Source organism: Urocitellus parryii, chromosome 5, assembly GCF_045843805.1.
Source record: "Urocitellus parryii isolate mUroPar1 chromosome 5, mUroPar1.hap1, whole genome shotgun sequence".
Taxonomy (NCBI): Eukaryota; Metazoa; Chordata; class Mammalia; order Rodentia; family Sciuridae; genus Urocitellus; species Urocitellus parryii.
Window position 1 is genome coordinate 188,205,140 of NC_135535.1, and position 23,657 is coordinate 188,228,796.

Below are 23,657 nucleotides of genomic sequence, written 5' to 3' on the forward strand. Positions count from 1 at the left end.
CACTGTAACATTAGTAACTGAGGAAGAAGGGTTGGAGAGCCATGTCTGTACATTGCTATGGATTCAGACCAGAGTAGCATCTATTTCTCATTTAAATGAAACTTCTGTGAGAGTCTCTTTCTTAGCCTGACCATGCTTCTTTCGAAAATAAGGTTTGTGGGTGCCAAGACCTTGAGTCAGGGCTCAGAGATCTTGGGAGTTGAAGAAGTCACAGTGTAGGATGACAGGATTCTAATGGCACCCTATATCCTTCCAGCAGGACATCACAGCAACTCGGAGTAAACCAGAGTTGTGTCCTGGTTCAGCTGGTGTACACACCTGGGACTGAGTACCAGAGGTGGTGCATCCTGCCTGCCCTGCCAGAAACTGGTGAGCCTGAGTATCCTGTAGGCTGTCAGCTGTAGCCAGTCAGCATCTGGATTCACATCACCTCATCCACTGGCCCCAAATGTCCTACCATGTAAGAAGAAAAGGATGAAACAAGCATCTTCCCTCCCATAGTGTCACCCAGCAGCCGCTGGGAGATCCAGCTGTAGTCTTCTTTAAGTGTTCATTTCTCAGGATACAGCAGGACCTTCAACTAAGCTTCGTAATAATCATTGTACTTTTTTGAGCCCTTATTGTGTCTTCCACACTAGAAAGGATATGCATTCTCTATTTGAAACAACATAACAATCCCAAACTTAAGTATCAAGTATCCCAAACATTAGTACTGCTAAATGTTATTCATTGGTTTTATACAGTGACAAATAAGTTTGAAAAATGCTGATCATCAATTCAGTGATATAAATGGTAATTCTCTAAAAATGGAATCCATGTAAAATTTTCCAACCTTAGTCCTAGGGCAACTTGGAGTAACTGGGTATTTTATGGAACACAAAATTAAAGCTTGAGGAGATGGTATTTAAGTGAGTCAACAGACAATATGTCATGGTGGAACTCATGGCACTATCTTTGAAAATGGAAACTCATGATATACAGGATGGCCAATGATTTCTTAAGGTAGCTCTGTTTATTCTCATAAGAGTGGCATCTACTTGAAAACTCTCCAAAGAAGGCTGTGATGATATCATATGAACAAGGAGGTTCATCTGCTTCTCACTCCAAGTCACATGTGCAAAGTAGAAAGATGCCAAACCACTGGGAGGTTCCCAGGCTGCCCCTCTGCTGTGTCCACATTCTCCAAGAATTTGAAAGGCTCTTTCCAGAGTGCAACACTGCATGGGGCCAAGGACCAAAGCCACTAGGCATATTGATACTCCAGAATCCATACAAGCTGCAACCCAAACCTTGTTCTGTTTTTCTAAATTTGCATCCTAAAGACACCCTTCTTTCCTTTTCTCCTTCTTATATCATCAAAATATTTCAGTCACATTTACACATCTTTTATACAACTTCATATTCATTTCACCCAATGGCTTTGAAGAACTTCCATTTGTGATTAAAATATTTCACATCTTCTGAACTCTCTAGTGATTCTGATCAGATTAAAATTGACCATATGTTTAGGACTTGGGACAGATCAGGAGGGAACTTTCTTATCGTAGTGTAGAGGTTGCCTTAGTTAAATACAACACTATCCTAAAGCTGGGCTTTATTTTGAAAATGGTGTAATCATGTTATAAATTATTATGTATTCATTAAATTATATATTCATAAACATGTATGGGATGGTGGCAAGCCTGGGTCTGAGCATTATCCAACTTACATCTTAAGTTGAACCTTTAGCCCTCTCTGAGGGACTTACTACAGCTCATATTCACATTTGTGAAAGTGAAGCACTGGAGGTTAAATCAGGAATTATAGCTCACACAGCCTGGCTTCCAGAGTCTTCAGTGTTAACAAGAAATTCTCAACAAACAAACCTTTTACATGGTCTTCATAAGCGAACAACATTCTCAACTGAAATAATTGGTCCATGCTAGGGTTGCTTTCTGACCAACTCTTCAGGACATCCTTGGAATCATTTCATTCTGGACAAAATTTGTTAACAGAGCCAGGTTATTATAAGACTAAAGTTTTTAAAAATTGAACTATGAAACTTGGAGTTATTTTAAATGCTCCTATCCCCCAAAATTGTGATAGTAGAAGCAAATGTCACTCCATTTTGGTTTATGACTTCATCCTGTAAAACAACCATGCCAAAGTAGAAGAGTCATGACTGGGGCAAGATGTTCTTTTTCTTTTGCTATAGAATAAGAATAAGGAACTACCTAATGGGACATTGTTTGTATAACTAGGGGTGACTGGGCTGTGATTGGTTAGGCTTCCCTCCTTTGACTGCACTGTCCTGCTTCTGTAACCTGGCTTGCTTGCATTGGCTAGACCCCCTGAACATCCCTTTTGCAGTTTTCAGGCTTATAAGGAGTGCACTTGCAATTGTTCTGGTCAGCCGCCACCGGTGTGCTTCAATAAAGGCTTGATTTGATTATACGTGAGTGGTCGTGAGTGTTCTGTAAGTCAGTGTATGAAACGCTGGGATGAAGCCCTGGGACAAAGCTTCAGTGTTAACAAAATAAAATTGTCACAGCTATATTTGCATCTTGAAAGCAATTTTCTGGGTAAACTTGGTTGGAGAAGTTATATTCACATTAAATTATGATCTGAGGCGTACTTACTAATACTTTTACTAAAAGTAGTTTTTGTTATAAATTTAAGGGCAGGGCTGGAAGGTTCAGGAAGCCTCCTGTGCAACCCACTGTCCCACGAAGTGACCAGCTCAAAGTGAATCAAGTCTACACTGTCTCAAGGGGAGCATCTCCATCTATACTCCATCAATTTACATTGGCTTGAGGCAAGTGACTCCCCATCTACCCTGGCTCAAGTTGAGCGACTATATAATGAGTAGTAGAGGGAGGCACTGTGGTCCAGGCCTTGGAGAGGATAGCTACTGGGCTCTGGCTCTAGTCCTTAGGCCTTTCTCTAAAAAAAACAAAACCCGCAATTTTTTAAATCTTTGAAACAATTTATTATACAATGTTAAAAAACAATGATACAATGTTAAAAAAGAAAATGAAAATAAATTTCTCCCAAAGCATGGAAGAAAGGACAAAGAGCAGGACAGGGGGAAGGAAGTGTCCCAGGAAAAGTCTCTATGATGTGTTCCACAGAGAAAAGTCTCTTAGGATGTGTCTTCGCAGGTGGGGGCAGAGGAGTCTTCTGGTGGATGCAGATGTGCTCCTGCCTGGCTCTGGGTGGAGAAGCCTGAGCCCGTCAGCACACCTCACTTACACACCATGATGTCAGCAGCCGCACAGCTTAGCATCTTCCTGCTGTCCATCAGTTCTGTCTGTCTGGGTTGGGCGTTTCCACGGGAACCACTCTCTTTCTGGAGAGTGGCCCTCGGAAGCAGGGTATGCAGCATAGCTGCCGGAGGCATTTGACAATCCTCCTCCTCACCCTCTTCCAACCCGGGATTCTGTCTGGGGGTTGCCTTGTGGAGGTCTCTTGGGAGGGTGAGGGGCTGGGCACTGGGTCAGGCTGGGAGGCTAGGCTGGGAGGCAGTGTGTCCTTGAGGAAGCGGCGTGTGATGGTGGGCATGCTGGCACTTCTAGCAGGCTGCTGCTGCTGCTCACAGGGCAAGGGAAGGGCAGGCTCACTGGGAAACTTCTTGTGGCAGACCCAGGGAGGATCCTTAGGGCCTGGGTAATGCTTGGGCTTCACCTGGGCTGTGGAGGCCTCCCCTTGGGTGCTCTGGTGCTGGAGGATGCGGTAAGTGGCCATTGCATCATTGAATTTCCTTCTCACCACGGACACCCAGGTGTTATAGTGGTCATAACCCATGTTGATCATAGTTTTCAAGATTGTGAGGTCTGGGAGTTTGGGGAGTACCTCACAAGGAGAACTGGGTGAAGCTTCCTCTCCCTGGGTCAGCCACGGGTGCCCCATTACCTGGTCTATGGTGGGCCTCTGCTTGGGGTCCACTTTGAGTATCTCTCGAATGAGGCTCTTGGCTTCCTTGGAGACATGTGAAGGAATGATGTACCTGCCCAACCTGATGAGTTTCTTCAGCTTGCTATCGGTGCTTGCCTCAAACGGCCATATCCCTGTGAGCATTGAATAGAGGACCACACCCAAGCTCCAGATGTCTGCCGGGGGGCCCTCATATTCTTGATGACAGATAATTTCTGGGGGAACATAGAGGAGAGTGCCAAAGAATTTATTCAGCTTCTTTCCAGCTGTGACTCTGGTGCTCAGGCCAAAGTCAATGAGCTTCACATTGCGTTCGTCATCCACCATCACGTTCTCCGGCTTCAGGTCCAGGTGCACGATGCCCTTCTGGTGGCAGTACTGCACAGCCTGCCCGATCTGCCTAAACATTCTGCGGGCCTCCTCCTCCTCCATGCCAGTTGTTGGGATGAAATCCCAAAGCTCTCCCCCACCTGCGTGCTCCATGATGAGGTAGAGGTATTTCTGGGTCTCCATGACCTGAAAGAGATGGATCACATTTGGGTGGTCCAATTCAGCCATCATCTCTGGTTCAGATTGCAAGGTGAATTTCGTGGCTCCTTTGGCCAAGACCTTCACTGCAACCTGTGTCCCAGTAAGAAGATGGCGGGCAAGTTTCAACTGGGCGAAGCCCCCTTCCCCAATGTCCTGCAGGACCATATAATGGTCCGTGAAGGCAGGCTCAGAGCAAGAGCTCTGCTCCTGCAGCTCTACTCTGCTCTGACTACACTGATCTCTCATCCTAAACAGGAACAAGGATGCTAGATAAACTAAAAAAAATATAATAAACCAAAACAAAAAACTAAAACAAAAAACCAGAAAATGAAAGCAAAGAAAACAAAAGGGAGAAAAAGAAACCCAAATCAAAAAACCCAATATCCAAAGACCACAACCAGCCACCAATCACCAACCACCAACCGCCACCAAACGCTCTAACTATCTGGGAGTCCGACAGGTCACCACCAAGAGCTTCCTGTACTTATGGACAAAAAACCCAGCCACGGCCACTCTCTTATATACCCACAGTTTGAGATCGCCTCACAGTGGCTCCTGCGAGGTCAGAGCCAGAAATGAGTCGGGCACACCCAGGCATAACCCCCAGGGGTCATCTCACTTTTGGGCCTCCAGGACCTTTCCAACTTTCATAATAACTTTCCAACTTTCATAATAGAACAAGAAAGGACCCTGGAAGGTTTTTTGCTTCAGTGGGTTTGAGACTGATATTTACTTGTTTAGAATTTAAAATTTGTACAATATTCAGTGGTCTTTTCATTTTGAGTCTGAAAATCTGTAATCGCTTTGTGACTTTGAATGGCCTCATTCTATCTATGCTCAAGATTTCTGCTTTTTATTGCTCTGGACTGAGCATCTTTCCTCCACTGGGCCCTTACTCCATGATGGACTACCTGTCCTTGGGCAGAGAAATGGAGTCAGCCATCTAGAAACTGAGACCTCTGGAACTGTTGGCCCCACAGAATCTTCTCCTCCTCCAAGTTGTTCTTGTTGTATATTTTGGTCAAAGAGACAAGAGAGATAATTAAAATATACCCATACATCACTGCACAGATTGATAAATGAAATTGTGTGTGTGTGTGTGTGTGTGTGTGTGTGTGCCCACACTTGTGCAGTTCTGGGAAGTGAACCAGGCTCTTGCACATACTGGAGAAGCTCTTGTAATGTGCACATCCCATCCCTGGGGTTGGGGCTTTCTGGCCTAACCAGCTCTCAATCCTGTTACATTGAGGCTGAACTGAATACAGGAATTTTGGAGGGATACCTACATTCAAACCAGAGCACATGATAAACCAGAACCCATGGAATTGGTCCCCACTAGATGTGTCCTGTGTGAGGGGAGTCCTTAATGTTGCACTGAAGGATTAATATTAGATAGGAACTCACATCTTGATGGAGACAGAAAGAAACCTGGTAAAATAAATTTGTGACAATTATTAAAAAAAAGCTAGTGCTAATTTTGTTTTCTACAAGACATAAGAGAATAATATGAAAGCACCCCAGTTTTCTTCTATAGTATCAAATAAATAGCATATATAACACTGTAACATGAATGAATGAAGGAGAGGTGTAGAAGAGGTACAGAAGCCTCATCTGTGTACTACTGAAGTCATGTTGGTAAAGATTCACACCAGAGTGGCATCTCTTTCTCATGTTAAATGGAACCCCCATGGGAAACACAAGGAAGTCCTTGTAGAGCATACCCAACATGAGAGGTTAGGGAATTGAAATGCTTCACCACTATCCTGAACTAAATAGGAGGAAAGATAATCAAAGAAGCAAGGCATATTAAATAAAAGCTTGTGATGTTCTTCTTATAAGGACACAAGACATGCTGACCCAAGGGTCCATCCTTTTGTCCTTATAAGGACAAAAGCCACAGCGAACCAAAGGCCTTGTCCTGATCTCCTTATAAGGACACATGCCATTCTAAACCAGGGCCCCTCCATGATCTCCTTATAAGGGCACAAGTCAAGGTGATCCAGGGCCCCACACAGATCTCCTTAAAAGGGCACAAACCAAGCTGAACCAAGACCCCACCCTGATCCATTTATGACACAAACCACACTGAACCAAGAGCCCCATCCTGATCTCTAGAGACAGAAAGACCCCTCCAGAGAAACCCAGAGCCTCCTCTTCCCAATGACATGCTAGAAAGACAAAAGCTAGCAGATTTGAGCTTCTAATTAACATTAGCACAGTGCTTGGTACATAGGCATCTCTCCATAATATCTGACAGCATATTAATGAATGCAAGAGTGAATGTATATGCTATAGCTAGCTACAGGAACCTCTCAACTTCTGACACTGAAATTCTCTATCTCCTGAGAGTAATAAAACTGTGCTTTGGATAAGGTATATTTTAACAAGATGATTGTTAAGAACCTGGGTTGATGTGTGACCTTGACCAACTACTTCAACTCTGTAAAACTCAGTTATTCATACAGAGCACTCACAGTACATAGTAGGAGTTCAACATGTTCATTCCTTCAGTAGAGAGATTTATGGTTGCATCTGACTCTTCAGAGGAGTTCTTCAGAGGATATGTTCAGCCTTTAAAAACTGGCCAGTTCTACAGTGTACTATGTAACAGGGTCATTTGTTAAGAAAGTTGGGCTCAGAAGGCAGTTGATTGAAACTTAGCACTAATAATATGGGAACTGCCTCTCTATTCTCACAACCTAACCTAGAAATCTAAAAGCTTTTTGTTCTTAGAATACTCTAAAGACAGCAAAACTCCCCAATTTATAGATTCTGACTCTCCATTACATTTCTGAGGGCTTGTGAATTGCCCTGACCTTCCATTTTTGAAAGTAGATTTTCTCCTTGGCCCTCCACTGTACTGGACCAAACTCTTAATTACTAAGTATTATTAAATCCTCTTAAATTAAGATGTGGGAAAATGTGTGTCCTGTAATTTCATCAAGCTTGTAAAACTATGTTTATTCACAGGTAGAAAGGGCAGAGTGTCTTTCATCTACTATATAAAACTGAAAGGTTAATAAAATAGGTACTTGTCACTCTGTTTTTTCTATATGCTTAACAAAACACAGTTGAAATCTTGTTCCCAGGATGTGCTGTCCCCAACTGTGAACTGTTTGCTAATCTTGTTCCCAGAATGTGCTGTCCCCAACTGCCAAACTGCAGGATGCACTCCCTCACTAGGTCGCAGGCAAACTGCCCACTCGCCCTGACCCATCAATGAACTTCCCTCCCTGCCCTCTCCAAGGAAAGTATATAAGCTCTGCTTAAGCTGTTCTCTGGGCTCTCTCTCTTTGCTCTAGTGAGCTCTGAGCCCCAGCATGCTGGTCCCCAAATAAACCCTTTTGCTGTTGCATGAGGCAGTCTCTTGTGGTCTCTTACTCCATGACATTTCGCTGGTCCCTAACAAAACCACCATCAAATAACAGGAAATGCTACATTGCTGCCTGCAGTGCATGCAAACTGCTTGAAATGTCCTCCATAGTACTAAGGTATTTGAAAATAGATTTATATTACATTACTAACATTGTATCAGTGGAAAAGTTTCCATGTACATGAATACAAAGACCTGCACTGCTAAACCTGAGAAACTAGTGAGGGGCAATGGTGGAATTAAAAAAAAAGACAAACACATAGATATTGAGAGAAAGCTGGCATCAGGTGGAACACTGCGTTCTGATGGAGAAAAGGATGACCCAGAGATGGAACAGGAAGTTTATGATGTAGGGCCTCATAATCAGGAAGAGGCATTGTTGTTTGTGTCCTGGAAACTTACAGGGATAGAAACATTCTTGTAGCTATTTCACTATTGCAATGCTAGGAGCTTACTATGGCACTAAGAAAGCACATTGTCCTAAGTTTCTACTAAACTAAAGCAAAAAAAAAAAAAAAAAGCAAAAAATAAATGAATAAAAATAAAAGAACCTACAATATTCAAAGACCACAACCACCAGTCACTAGCCACCAACAAACATGCTAACTATCTGGGAGTGTGATAGGTTACAACCAAGAGCTTCCTGTACTTATTAACAAAACACCAGATGCGGCCATGCTCTTATATACCTGCAGTTTGAAATTCCCTCACAAGCCTGTCATCCCAGCCATTCGGGAGGCTGAGACAGGAGGATCATGAGTTCAAAGCCAGCCTCAGTACAGTGAGACTCTGTCCCTAAATACAATGAAGGGCTGGGGATGTGGCTCAGGGGTTGAGTGCCTCTGAATTCAATCCCTGATACCAAAAACAAACAAACAAAAAAAACCAAAAAAAAAAAAAAAAAAAAAACCCAAACCTCACAATGTCACAATGGCTCTTTGTGAGGTCAGAGCCAGACAACCACCCAGTGGTTATCTCATTATGGGCCTCCAGGGCCTTTCTCAGTTTCATAATATGAATAAGAAAGAACTCTGAAAGGGCTTTTGTTTCAGTGAGTTTTGGAAACTGATATTTTCTTTTTTAGAATTTAAAATCTGTAGGACACTTCAGTGGTCTTTTCATTTTGAGTCTGAAAATCTGTAATCACTTTGTGGCTTTGAAAAATCTCATCACGTCTACACTCAAGTTTCTGCTTCTTTACTGCTCTGAACTGAGCAGCTTTCCTCCCCTGGACCCTTACCCCATGATGGACTACCTGTCCTTGGGCAGAGCAATGGAGTCAGCCATCTAGGAACCACAGAGCATAATAAGAGCCCAGTGAGTTGGCCCCCACTAGATGTGCCCTGTGTGAGGGGAGTGGTCCATGTTGCATTGAAGAACATTAGATAGGGACTAAGATCTTGATAAAGGCAGAAAGATCCCTGGTAAAGCAAATTCATGACAATTATAAAAGCTAGCACTACTTTTCTTTTTTACAAGGGTGAGAATAGTGTATCAGAACACCCCAATTTTATTTCATGGTATTGAATAAATGCCATATGTAATACTGTAACATTAGTATGTTAGGAAGAAGGGTTGGAGAGCCATGTCTGTACATTGCTATGGATTCAGGCCAGAGTGGCATCTATTTCTCACGTTAAATGAAACTTCTGTGAGAGTCTCTTCCTTAGCCTGACCAGGCTTCTTTCGAAAATAAGGTGTGTGGGTGCCAAGACCTTGATTCAGGGCTCAGAGATCTTGGGACATGAGATCCATTGGCACTTGGGAGTTGAAGAAGTCACAGTGTAGGATGACAGGATTCTAATGGCACCCTATATCCTTCCAGCAGGACATCACAGCAACTCGGAGTAAACCAGAGTTGTGTCCTGGTTCAGCTGGTGTACACACCTGGGACTGAGTACCAGAGGTGGTGCATCCTGCCTGCCCTGCCAGAAACTGGTGAGCCTGAGTATCCTGTAGGCTGTCAGCTGTAGCCAGTCAGCATCTGGATTCACATCACCTCATCCACTGGCCCCAAATGTCCTACCATGTAAGAAGAAAAGGATGAAACAAGCATCTTCCCTCCCATAGTGTCACCCAGCAGCCGCTGGGAGATCCAGCTGTAGTCTTCTTTAAGTGTTCATTTCTCAGGATACAGCAGGACCTTCAACTAAGCTTCGTAATAATCATTGTACTTTTTTGAGCCCTTATTATGTCTTCCACACTAGAAAGGATATGCATTCTCTATTTGAAACAACATAACAATCCCAAACTTAAGTATCAAGTATCCCAAACATTAGTACTGCTAAATGTTATTCATTGGTTTTATACAGTGACAAATAAGTTTGAAAAATGCTGATCATCAATTCAGTGATATAAATGGTAATTCTCTAAAAATGGAATCCATGTAAAATTTTCCAACCTTAGTCCTAGGGCAACTTGGAGTAACTGGGTATTTTAAGGAACACAAAATTAAAGCTTGAGGAGATGGTATTTGAGTCAACAGACAATATGTCATGGTGGAACTCATGGCACTATCTTTGAAAATGGAAACTCATGATATACAGGATGGCCAATGATTTCTTAAGGTAGCTCTGTTTATTCTCATAAGAGTGGCATCTACTTGAAAACTCTCCAAAGAAGGCTGTGATGATATCATATGAACAAGGAGGTTCATCTGCTTCTCACTCCAAGTCACATGTGCAAAGTAGAAAGATGCCAAACCACTGGGAGGTTCCCAGGCTGCCCCTCTGCTGTGTCCACATTCTCCAAGAATTTGAAAGGCTCTTTCCAGAGTGCAACACTGCATGGGGCCAAGGACCAAAGCCACTAGGCATATTGATACTCCAGAATCCATACAAGCTGCAACCCAAACCTTGTTCTGTTTTTCTAAATTTGCATCCTAAAGACACCCTTCTTTCCTTTTCTCCTTCTTATATCATCAAAATATTTCAGTCACATTTACACATCTTTTATACAACTTCATATTCATTTCACCCAATGGCTTTGAAGAACTTCCATTTGTGATTAAAATATTTCACATCTTCTGAACTCTCTAGTAATCCTGATTAGGACTTGGGTCAGATCAGGAAGGAACTTTCTTATCATAGTGTAGAGGTTGCCTTAGTTAAATACAACACTATCTTAAAGCTGGGCCTTATTTTGAAAATGGTATAATCATGTTATAAGTTATTATGTATTCATTAAATTATATATTCATAAACATGTATGGGATGGTGGCAAGCCTGGGTCTGAGCATTATCCAACTTACATCTTAAAAGTTGAAACTTTAGCCCTCTCTGAGGACCTGCTACAGCTCATATTCACATTTGTGAAAGTGAAGCACAGGAGGTTAAATCAGGAATTATAGCTCACACAGCCTGGCTTCCAGAGTCTTCAGTGTTAACAAGAAATTCTCAACAAACAAACCTTTTACTATAAAATTGTCATTTGTATGACCATGGTCTCCATAAGCAAACAACATTCTCAACTGAAATAGTAATTGTTCCATGCTAGGGCTGCTTTCTGACCAACTCTTCAGGACATCCTTGGAATCATTTCACTCTGGACAAAATTTGTTAACGGAGCCAGGTTATTATAAGACTAAAGTTTTTTAAAAATTGAACTATGAAACTTGGAGTTATTTTAAATGCTCTTGCCACTGTCTGGCTGGGCACAATTCAGGAGCCACTTGTCAAAAGAAACTATCTTTATTTTTAGAACTACAAACCCCAAGCAAAACAGCTCCTCAGGAAAAAAAATCCTCAGAGCCCAACTGCCACCACCGGCTTCCACAAGCCTCTCACCCCCACACCAACCTCACCACCTCCCACAATCCTCCTGCTCTTGAGGCCCATTGGCTGGGTTGCATGGGAGGAGCCAAAGAAGTCCCCCAATGAGCAGCTCCGTGGTCTGAAAGGGCAGGGAAACAGCCCAATGAGCAGCTCCGTGGAGGAGCCAATCAGCTAGATGTTGCTGGGGTCACTGTGAGCCAATCATCAGCCGGCAGCTGGAAGTTTGCTGGCAGCTGGAAGTTTCCTGGGGCCCCTTTGGCTGTGGCTCTCAACATCTCCCCCTCTCTGTTTAAACAACAAGCATGTGGCTTAGGGACTGTGCCTGCCTTAGGTTGTCCAATACTACATATGGTCCTTACCCGTCTTCGGATGAGCTGACCTCAGGGCGTCAGCCTCCTGTCTTAGGTTGGTACCATTGTAATTGGATCTTACCCGTCATTGACTACCTGTCCAGTATACAGCCACACCTGTGGAGAGGTACCAGAGGGGGGGGGGTGTGAGGTTATTTGCCTCACCTCTGTTGGCCCCCAAATTTTAGCTGAATGATCATGACAAGCAGAAGGGAGGAAGATATACCAAGCCAATTTACGCCTCCTTGGAAAGTTTAATTGTACTTTATCTATTGCTATCTCTAGATTATAATTTTTTAATAAGTTTGTAAGTGTGGCATAACATTCTAGCAATGTGTTTTTAGCTTTGTGTGCTAATAATATATCATCCATATAGTGAAATATTTGTAGCTCAGGATTTTGATTTCTAAGTGGCTGGATTACTTTGTTAACATAAATTTGACACATAGTTGGGCTGTTAGCCATCCCTTGAGGGAGTACTTTCCATTCATATCTCTGATCAGGACCTTCATGATTTAGTGCAGGGATAGTAAATGCAAAACGTGGACTATCCTCAGGATGAATTGGAATTGAAAAAAAACAACCTTTAATATCTATAACTAAAACATACCAAGTTTTTGGCAAAGCAGACAATTGAGGAATCCCCGATTGAGCAGGTCCCATAATGACCATTTCATTATTAATGGCTCTTAAATCTTGCAATAATCTCCATTCACAGTCTTCTTGAGGCAGCAACTCGGGTCACATCAGAAACTTTAAAAATCGTGGTTAAGTGCTACATTATGTGACTCAGTTTTAGAAAAGTGGAACTTCAGAGGAAGAGAACACTGTGAAGGCTGGGGTAGTTCAGGGAGGCCACCTGAAAGAGGTGGCCTTTGGGCTGTTTCTTGAACAATAGGCTGGTCAGCACAGGCAGGTGACATAAAGTGATGATAGGGCAATACCACATGGAAGAAAATGGAAATGAGTATGTTTGGAAAACCTGAAGGACCTCAAGAAAGTTAGATTGCTTAAAGCAAAGGGACAGGATTTTGAATCCTAGTAAAATGACTGGGCCTGGATTTCTTCCTTAAGCAGAAGGCACCAGTAAAGGTTCTGACCAAGAACATTCATGAATTAACAGGCAAAACTGAAACAATCTGTCATGAAGGCAGAAATAACATTCACACAAGAATGGAAGAATGTGTTAGTCTGGATCCTCCAATAAGCAGGCACCAAGATAAGACCCAATGTCCAAGAAAATTATTAGGAAAAATATACCCGTGAATGAGGATGGAAAGGAGCCAGAAGGGATTGGAAGAGCTGCTAGACTGAGATGCAGACATGACCCCACGTGAAGGAGACAGGCAGGAAGGCAGGAAAGCAGGCCCGAAGTTCAGAAACACGGAAAGGGAATCTTCAAGTCATTGTCACCCATCCGAGGAGTCACGTGTTATCCAGAAATGGTCTGCCTTAGTATCCCTTCATTAGCTGGAAGCAGCCCTTGGGAGGTACAGACTTGACAAGCAGGAAGCAATGAATTTTGGAGCACACAGCTGTGGTCTTCAGTCAATTGGAAATTGTCATGATGCAATCTCATGGCAGCCACTGAGAGGAAGGACGAACTGAGGAGACTCTAATAACATTCTTTCGGATGGATGGCCTCCAGAATGTCTGAGTGTTTGTGGTGGTGCTGCCTCTAAGCCCATGTGACTTGGTAGTTTCTGCTCTTAGGTATTAGTTTGGATTAGTAAACCTTGCCTGGGAGCACGGAATTGTCTGCTCATTTATGGAGTCACCCTTAGGAGACTGTGAGTTCTACAAGGGCAAGACCTGGATCCTTTCTTTGTATATCTCCAGTGTGTAGCCTTGTGGCCAGAATTTCAGTTACTCAATAAAGAAGAGAGAAGGAAAGGAGAGAGGGAAAGAAGATGGGTGCTTTAGGTTTGGGATAAGAAGAATTTTCTAGATCTAGCTGTTAGAAGCTTTGTTGGTTAATTGGAATCCTTATCCCCAACATCTTCTCTTTTGACCTGAATTTTGTGCTTTTTGGAGACTGTCTGAGGTCCCTGAAGGCTTTTGGAGAAAAATGGAGTGATTTGACTTGCTCCTGCAAGGGCCTAGATGGCTGTTCTGATTCACTCCTAATAGATTAGCATAGTTTGGAGCTTGTTCTTTTAAAACTTGGGCTGTCCTACACTCAGATACCTGAGCTTTTACAGGGTAACTCTGAGAATGACTTGGTAGATGAAAGGTCACCAAATGAAAGGCAGAAGAACTCTGTTAGATGTGTGTACATGGGTCTGTTTGTTTGTCTGCATGTATATACAATTATCTGGCTTGTTGTTACCTGTATGGTTGGGGAGATTATGGATAAGAATAATTCACTTCATGTATGGAGATTCCTTAGAAAATCTGGAATGGAACCACCATTTGACCCGGTTTTCCCACTTCTCAGTTTATACCTAAAGGACTTAAAATCAGCATACCATAATGATGCCACCACATCAATTTTTATAGCAGCTCAGTTCACAATAGCTGAGTCATGGAACCAACCTAGGTTCCCTTCAATAGATGAATGGATAAAGAAAATGTGGTAAATATACACCATGGAATATTACTGAGCCATAAAAAAGAATGAAATTATGGCATTTGCCAGTGAATGGATGGAGCTGGAGAATATCATGCTAAATGAAATAAGCTAACTACCCCAAAACCAAAAGCCAAATGTTCTCTCTGACATACGGATGCTAACACATGATGGGGAGGGGAGGGAAGAACAGAAATTCATTGGATTAGACAAAGGGGAATGAAGGAAAGGGAGGGGAATGGACTAGATTCATTGGATTAGACAAAGGGAAATGAAGGGAATAGGAAAGACAGTAGAATGAACTGGACATAGCTTTCCTATGTTTATACATAAATACACAATCAGTGAAACTCCACATTATATACAACCACAAGAATGGGGTCCTAATTAGAATAAGCTACACTCCATGTATGTTTAATATGTCAAAATACATCCTACTGTCATGTACATCTAAAAAGAACAAAACAAAACAAGAAAAAAAAAACCGTAAAAGAACCATCACCAACAACTAAGCCAACTAATTAAAACTGTATACCCAGTTTTTCACAATCTCATAATTTTTCATGGGAACATATGAAATGAATAGGAAGCTCTAATTCATCACTTTGAAATCTACATATTAACAGGCCATCTCAATGTATCATACATTTTTGATTTTTACACACATACAAATTATTTATTCCTTACTTTAGAATATCCATATGACATCAAATATTTGGTATTATAAAAAACAAAAAAGGATAATTCACTGCATAGATTAAACCCTCCTTGCTGTGTGCTGCAGTAATAAGGCAGCTTGGTGGATCCTGCTACTTTGCAGATAGTCATGCCATTGATGATGTTTCTCACCAGCCTGTTATTCCAGTCATAGGACACAATCTGGGGAAGAAATCTGAGCCCTCCGGGAATGGCCTCCCACAAAAGTTAAATGTCCTAAGCCCAATTTGCCATGGACTCCTTTTGATCTATAATGGATCCCATCCCAGGCTCGCATGTTTTTCTTAGTTTACATAGGAGAAATAGAAATGGGGCTGATTGACCCCATGGAGTGCGAGATGAGAATAAATTTCAAAAGTGAGCATTTTGTTGTTAGTTAAGTGCCATAAAAATGTTCAATATAATGGCTGATTATTTTTCTTTAATCTTAAATGGATACCTAGAATGGGAAAGTCCCATCTTAGTAGCAGAAATTCATTATCTTGGAAAGAGTTTAATGGCTTCTGTGCAAATGAACTGGAGGAAGTTAAATTGTGGAATGGGAAGGAGCTGAGAAGAGTGAAATGAGTTGTGCATTAAATTTAGATAAACACGATTATGTGTAACTGGATTATCACGCGTGCAGGCAGGCGCTGTGTATTACCCACCTGCGTTTTGATTAAAGCAGACTCAGGTGCGGGCACTTAGCATTCTCAGAGGTAGAAGGTTGTACCTAAGCCACTGTCCAGAGCACTTGAGGGACGGGCAGGGCAATCGCTGATAGTCGAGTCCCAGCTGGAGGAGACTAAAGGGCCCAGGAACACACTCACCAGCCCAAGAGTAGTTCAGAACACCACTAAGTCGAACTCTCTGGCACACAGAGCTGCTTCTGGGTTTTTCACTTCGGCTGCAGTCAGGGGAGCGGTCCTGGAGTCCTGTGAAGTCCAATGACCTGCTTACTTCATGGTGGGGCAGATGCCACATGATCAATGGCAAATGGCATCAGAGGATGGTGGGGACGGAGCCTACTGCCATTCAAGTATTTATGCCTGCGAAGGCCCTACTGATGGAAACACAGAGTCTCTTTGAAGCCCTTCTGTAGACAGACAGAAGCAGACCCAGTTCCTTCTTCCTCCTTTAGATCCAGTTCTGTACATCAGAGTCATCTTGAGATCAAAAGCAAGTCTGTCCCTGATCTCTGGGTGACCTTGGTATTGAACAAAGCCAGCTGGCCTGGGCCTGACCTTGAGGGGGGACAGATGTGGAGAAACAACTGTCAATGCCCAATTAATTCCTGTTGGCATGTTTTATTTCAAATGCAGAGAACTGCCAGGATTAAAATAAATGCCACCAGTTACAGAGATGCATTAAATTAATAATTTCCCCCCTTGCTTGATCCCCTCAACTTAACGGATAAATAGCAAGCCCTCCTCTGGGTGATAGGAGATGCACTGTATACTGCTACACAAACTAAAATAAGCTTCCTTTGTCCCTCTTTGTCCCTCTCCTCTGCCCTCATCCCACCCCTTGCAGGTCATCCTGATCCTGACAAAGCTGTACGACTTCAACCTGGGGAGCGTGACTGAGAGTTCTCTTTGGCGGTAAGTGGATTAGAGATTCTTAAGGAGGTGCACCGATTTGGCTTTGGAGAAATGCAGGCTCAACAGCTGGGAAGCCAGTTTCAGAAGGAGCTGAAGACCGGCCTCCTCCTGGAAGCCCACTTTAATGCATGGGCGGACCCAAGCACCTCCTCCTCTGAATTAATTCCCTCTGTTTCTATCTTCTGAGGCCAGTCACACATTCTCCGCACCTTGGCACCTTGGCACTTCTGTAGTGTCATTCTGCCTGAAAGAAGGAGGAGTCTGGCCAGAGAGGTCAGATGACCACAGCTTCAACAAGTAGAGATCCTCCACTAGGGGGCCCTCTGCTGACCGAGGAAGTCTTGCCAGGGGTGTCAGCCTGGGCCTAGGAATGGGGTCCAGGCCTTTGCATGTGGAAGGTGTTGTGGTTCTGGAGCCCCAGATCCAAGTCTGTGTGGTCACTTTCATGGTTCCTAGGCACTTTTACCTTGAGGGGCCCTTTTCCCATAAAATAATATTAAAATAATATCATTTTATTATAAAATAAAATTTAATAATAATTGCTAGCGAGACAAATACATTAATATCGTGGATTAAAATTCCAGCCTAAAATTCATTTTTTTCTTTTTAATTTAAAAGAACTTAAAATATTTTGGGGCCCCTGAAATTATTGTGATTGCTAGACCCTGTACCTTCTATGCCTAGTCAATAAGACCCTGGTAGCAGTGCTACCAGGGGACGAGGGAAGAGAGGAATATGGGTGAGTTAAGAAGGACTTTAATGAAGCTGTGACACTAGGAGTTCCTCTGGTCAGGAAATTATGTGCCCTTATATATACCTCTTTACACACCCGCTTACCTACATTCACACTCAGACATGCTGATGTCCAGTCACACTGGGCTGCAGCAAGTTCCACCAGCCACGGTGACTTGGTGCTTCACATCCTGTGCTCATGGCGGTGGGACTCAAGGGGTGGACCATTTTCTCTCTCAGGTGTTAATACTGGAGAACACTGACACAAAAGGCCTTTTTTTTTTTTTCTAGCTGCATCCTTATCTCTGTGCTATGTCCTAAGAATTTCCTGGGGCCTTAAATATGAGGGGTCTGGGGTGCGAGATGCCTCTTCACCCGACCTGCTTGATTGCTGAGAAATAGCCGGAGCCTCTCTCTGCAGGAAGGGGGACAGTCATGGCATCTATTATATACTTGGGGGCTAACTGCTCATATTGATCGAGGCCTGCCTCTCTTTGCACAGGATGTCTCAGATCTAATTTTGCTGCTCAGTGAAAATGGGCAGAGGTGTAAGCAACCAGCGTGCCTCTAGCAGAGGAAAGCCTGACTATTTCCACTCACACAGTACTTCCCAGAGAATCAGAGCTCAGAAACCTTCCCTCATGCCCAGCGATGCTGTGTGATACTTTAAGCTTCACTTCTGTGCAGTCTGCTTGGCCAAATCATGAAATAAGCCAGAAAGTCCTATCCTTATATTGGAAAACAGCTGTTCTGGGATCCGGTGCTTCAGAAGAAGTTAGACCAATTCTGGGAACAAACCAGGCAAACCCAGGGATCCTGGACTAGTTGCTGTGTGCCTTAGTCTAGAAGCTGAGAAGGGTGTGCCCACAGTCTCAGAGACCAGTGAATTCACCAACACGTGGTAGGCAGTGTGGTGGCTCCAGGGCTCCAGGTGTCCACTAGCCAGGATTCAAGTGCCTCCCCCAGGAGCTCTGTAACTCTGTCCACTTTACTTAACCTCTCTGTATTAGTTTTCTGGGGCTGCCATAACAAAGTACCACAAATCAGGGGGCTTAAAGCAGCAGATATTTATTCTCTCAGAGCTTTGGAGTCCCGAAGTCTGTGGACAAGGTGCTATGGAGGCCACAATCCCTGTGGAGGCTCTGGGGAGAATCCTCTATGGCCTTTTCCAGCCTCTGGTGGCTGCTGGCAGCCCTTGTAAATGCATCCCTCCCATCCTGCCTTTGATGTTAATGGTCTCCTGCTCTATGTCTTCCACTCTTCTGTCTCTTATGATGAAACTTGACATTGGGCTCAGTGCTCTCACCCTGATAATCTGGGATGATCTCATTATGAGATCCTTAACTTGATGGCATCTTCAAAGACTCATTTTTCCAGTAAGGTCCTACTACATGTTCTGGGGGTTGGGGTGTGGTCATACCTTTTAGGGGAGATCAAACTTTCATTTTCCTCTCCACACCTCAGTTTCCCTGTCTGTAAATTGGGGATAGCACAGAACATACCTTTGCCTTTGCCATATTTTCCTTGCAGTTTCTTCTGATGCACCCACCATACTGCTCCCTGGAGTCTTCCTGCTCATCTCTGTCCACCTAGAGCTCCCAGGGTTCAGGCAGATACTTCACTTCCTTCCCTTCTGCTCACAGGTCTCCTAATCAGAGAGACCTTTCCCCAGGACTTCACTATTCATCACTCGGCTACGTTTCCCTTCGCAGTACTTATCCCCATCTGGCATGCTAGGTCTTTACTTATTGATTTATTTATTGTCTACCTCTAACCCACCAGTATTTAAGTCTTCTAGAAAGGGAATTTTTTTTTGCATTTTAATTCAATGCTGTGCCCTCAGCACCTAGAAGAGAAGCTGGCACACAAGAGGTGCTTAATAAGTGTTTACTTGATGAATGGCTTCTTGGAAGGATTAAATAATAAATGTGAAAACACTTAGCACAGTAACTCGTGTAGCAAGTGCTTACTTCATTGTAATTATTAATGATTATTAGGACCTGGGTGTTTGTATAGGGTTTTTGTTCCATTAGTGACTTTGTTTTTAAGGATCCATTGCTGCAGAGGTCTGTGTGAGGGGAAACTGGAGGATACTAAGGTACATTCTGTGTTCTGTGGGAGTTAGCAGAGACTCTGAGGATGAAGGAGGGCAGGAGGTGAATTAGAATGCTGTTCCCTGTGCCACCTGGGGAGAATTGGAATATCACTTTCTACTGGGTCAACACCTTACGTTGAAAAGGTGTTGGAATAATGGGAGGGATTGGCAAATGGCAAAAGTGGAAAACTATCCCGAGTACAGCAGGGAAAAGACCAGACTGTGTTGGCCTGCAAGAGAGAGGGGAGCCACTGAGGAGGTAGAGAGCAGATGAAGGTTGGACTGGGTAGGAGGGTACAGGGACCCCACATTTTACAGGAGAGGCCCAGCCAAAGGTGGTTCCTCAAAGTGCACTTTACTAACAACAGGTTCCACGTGGTATGCAAAGTGGGTATTATGGGCTTTGCCTCTGGATAACTGTCATCTATGAATGTGGTTTTGTGTTAGGTTTCAAGGTGTTCATGGGCCTGATAAAGCCCAGCTTAAGGGTTCTGGGTGTAGGAATAAGGCAAGAGACTACTCCTACATCTGTGGGTTTCCCCACCTTGCTAGGGCCTCACAGGGAGTCTTCTTTTCATTGTCTTCCCCATGCTTCCCCTAAAGTTCTCTATCTCCCATCCTCTTTTTTTTTTTTTCTGTACTGATAACGATGACATTTTGCCACTGGAGCAGAGAGCAATATGATTTTCCTTCCTAATACAGTGGGCTGAGAAAAGAAGCTGAATTAAACATGCACCCCTTTCGCTTTGTGATTTGGCCCAACATGCTTAACCAACTTGAAATTGAACTTGGTGATTCTTCTTCAATTTTCTGTACAACAGGAGAAGCCCCGGAGCAGCAGCTGTCATGACAAGATGACACCCCCTGCCAGGTTTCAGTGTGATATAATTATTTGCCTCACTGGATTAATAATTCAGAGGTCTTCTAAACAGACAAAAGACTGAGACATCAAATAGTGCGGCAGTCTCTGTGTCCTTGTGACATTCTTTCTGGAACTCTTTGGCGCTGTTACACCAGGATGGCTGTGCAAGTTTGTCATTTAGCACAACCGCCTGGTGGCATCCCTTCGTCCAAGAATACTGCACACATAGGCTTTCAGGTTTAGAGAATTAAGGGGGTAGGACTGGCTTTTCTAAAGGACCCAGGCCTTCCCTGTGTTACTTAGGTCATAAGGCAGAGATTAGGAGGTCTTCCAAGCTGTGATCTGAGACTCTTATGTTCTGCACTCTCCTAAATGAAAACTCTGCAGCCAAATAGAGACAACCTTCCCATTCACGTCTCCTTCATTCTCACCAAACACAGGACACTGTCATGTGGTGCAACGGGACTGTGGACTCCAAGGAAGGGCTGCATTCTGTGCAGACTCCATGCAGCCCCCTTGCTCCCATGCCATTATTATGCCCCTCTGCACACATGGTGCTCTGTGGGTCTCCACCTCCTTTAGTGGCATTCACAGTCCTCCATTAGGGAAATGGAAACTCAAATAAAGCCAATTAATCCACAGCTTGTGGCTGAAGTATTAGCCTTGAACACAAGTCATGGTCAAGATTTATGTTTCTGACTGGCAAATCACTTCGTGGACTCAGTTCTTTATGCCTTAGACATTAGCAGTTGGGATAATGAACACATTACCTTTCTCTCTCTCAAAAACAAAAAAATATATTATTTTCTGGAGAGTGGTGAGTTATCAAGCAATTGTTTTAGCTTCCATCTTCCCCAAGCCAAGAGCTTGTCTCTAGAAGAGTTTCCTGAATGGAACATCTTCAGATCAAAAGAGACTATGCATGAGTGTGTGGTCTCCATAGGAGCTTTTCTTTGGCTACTAGATTAGGGTCCTCACAAAGGTAATGAATTTGCAACTATCTAGGCATAAGAGGAAGCAGGAATTCTTCACAATGAATGGTTCCCCTCATTTGGTAGGCCCTAACCTTAACCCTAGCCCAGCAGTATGGGGGGCATTCTGATTTAAGCAAAGCATCCAGGTTGCACAGATGTTCCTCTGGGTTCCTGGTTTCAGAGCCCACACAGCAAAGAGCTTTCTTGGTTAGGGTGTTTCTAGAGCAGATAGATTCCCAGGTACATGCTGTTGGAGGCCTGCTTTGATCCTCCTCCCCAGGTGGGATGTCCCTTCTCTGCTCAGCCATAGCTTCACATCCTTAAGCAGTATTGAGATTTGTTCTCAGCCTGGGAGCTTTTCAAGCTAGGGACCACATGTCTTAGTTGTTTCTGGACCTACAATGCCTAGCCTTTAGGCTACATCTCATAAGGGTTTAGAGAATTGAATGGAAGTTTCCCATATCCCCAAACCAATCTCAGCACCAGCCCTGCCTCGCCCTGTCCCTTTCATTGTATTGAGTTGTCTTATTCTCCTGCCACTTGGGAATCCTGTGACTTTTCATCTGGTTCACAAGCTGTTGTCTGAACCATTTATTTTCTCCCTAATTGTTCTGTCAGTGACCTTTCTCAGGGATTCTGCCTTTTTTTAATAGAAAATGGAGACCTTTTGGATTTATTAATTTTTTGTTTGCCAAGAAAACCCTGATAATAATTGCTAAGACTTCCCAGAAGTTATTAGTTTACAAATTTTAATGACACTCATGATTTATTTATGTGCTTCCCTCCCTCTACAGCTGCTCACCCCAATTCTTAGTGGAATTCCTACTGAATCTGAGTGAATTAATGGAAACAAAACTGCAGATTGGAATGACATTTTTTTTGTTCGGCTGTTAATTAAAAGCTTTCCATCCCATCCGCTAGGCTCTTCACATGTGAGGTCCCGAAGGCTGGGCTGATACAGACTGTGCAATCCTCCCTCAAGGACTGGGACCTTCTATTTGCTTTCAGTGGTTATGAATCTAGTGAAAACGGAATGGGTAACAGAACAGCCAATTGAACAGATATTAATTGAGCATCTCGCACTCGTGGCTGGGAGGTACAGAATAAGTGTGTCATAAGAGATATCCTCAAGCAACACTTAGTTTGGCTGAAAGATGAGACTAATGTATGTGGGAAACATCAGCAAATGTATACAAGAATATATATATGTGTATATATATATATATATATATATATATATATATATATATATATACATATATATGCAAAGTGCAGTGCATTCTGCCATGAGTGGCACTGGTCTAGAAATGTTACCGCTGTTGACCGGTGACGAGTCCTTGCTCCCCGATGTTGAAGAATAACACCAAAGAAGCACGCCGAGGCAAGGTCAGAGTAGAAATTAGGAATTTATTAAAGGACAGAAGAAAAGACTTCTCCCGGAGGAAGAAGGGGACCCAAGAGGTGGAATCCAGTTAGCGGGCAATGTGTTCCCCTTTTTATAGGTTTGGTGAAGGAATGTAGGTGGGAAGGGTTTGGGACAAAGGAGTAATCTGGTCATTTCCGAGTCAAGTTTGCTGTTCATTAACATTTCTTTGGGATGAGCTACCTCCAAATCTGTTGGGGGCTGTATCCTGGGCTTCATTAACATTTCTTTGGGATGGGCTGTCTTCAAGTCTGTTGGGGGATGTTCATTAACATTTCTTCCAGGTGGACTTTGGCCTAGGGCCTTTTCGGAACTTTATTAACACTCCATGAGTTGTCCTGTTTTCCCTGAGTCACTCCCAGCATGGCCTCCATTTTAGATTTCACTCGATATTAGACCCGATTTACCTAACTACACTGACTACCTAACTTTAAATCTGGCTTCATTCCCCCCTCTAATTTGGGAGCTCCTTACTGCTGTAAGGAATGGGGGCGAAGATCTTTCTGGCTTCTTCAGGCTGACAAAAGGGGCGCTGTTGGGGCAAGCAGTTTGGAGTCCCCTTTTAAAAATCGGGTCTATCGAGTGGTCCATGATAGAAGTCCGATTGAGAAGTAATAGGCTGGAGGGCCATTTGGGCGATGGGCGGTCTATAAGAGAAACAAGAATTCATTAATATTGGAACCATATTAATGTAGCAATAAATACCACAGCACAGGAATATGCCAATAAGTATGATACCAAGGACAGAGACTAACAATGTTTTCCA

At 43.3% G+C, this 23,657-nt stretch overlaps 1 protein-coding gene across 1 annotated transcript in view; it reads left to right on the forward strand.

Annotated features, from left to right (window-relative positions):
- Positions 1–23,657, forward strand: part of Sorcs3 (sortilin related VPS10 domain containing receptor 3) — a 616,840-nt gene that overhangs the window by 187,373 nt on the left and 405,810 nt on the right. The window contains exon 2 of the mRNA XM_026401144.2: positions 16,738–16,805. Within this exon, the coding sequence (XP_026256929.2) occupies positions 16,738–16,805 (68 nt within the window). The remainder of the gene's footprint in view (positions 1–16,737; positions 16,806–23,657) is intronic.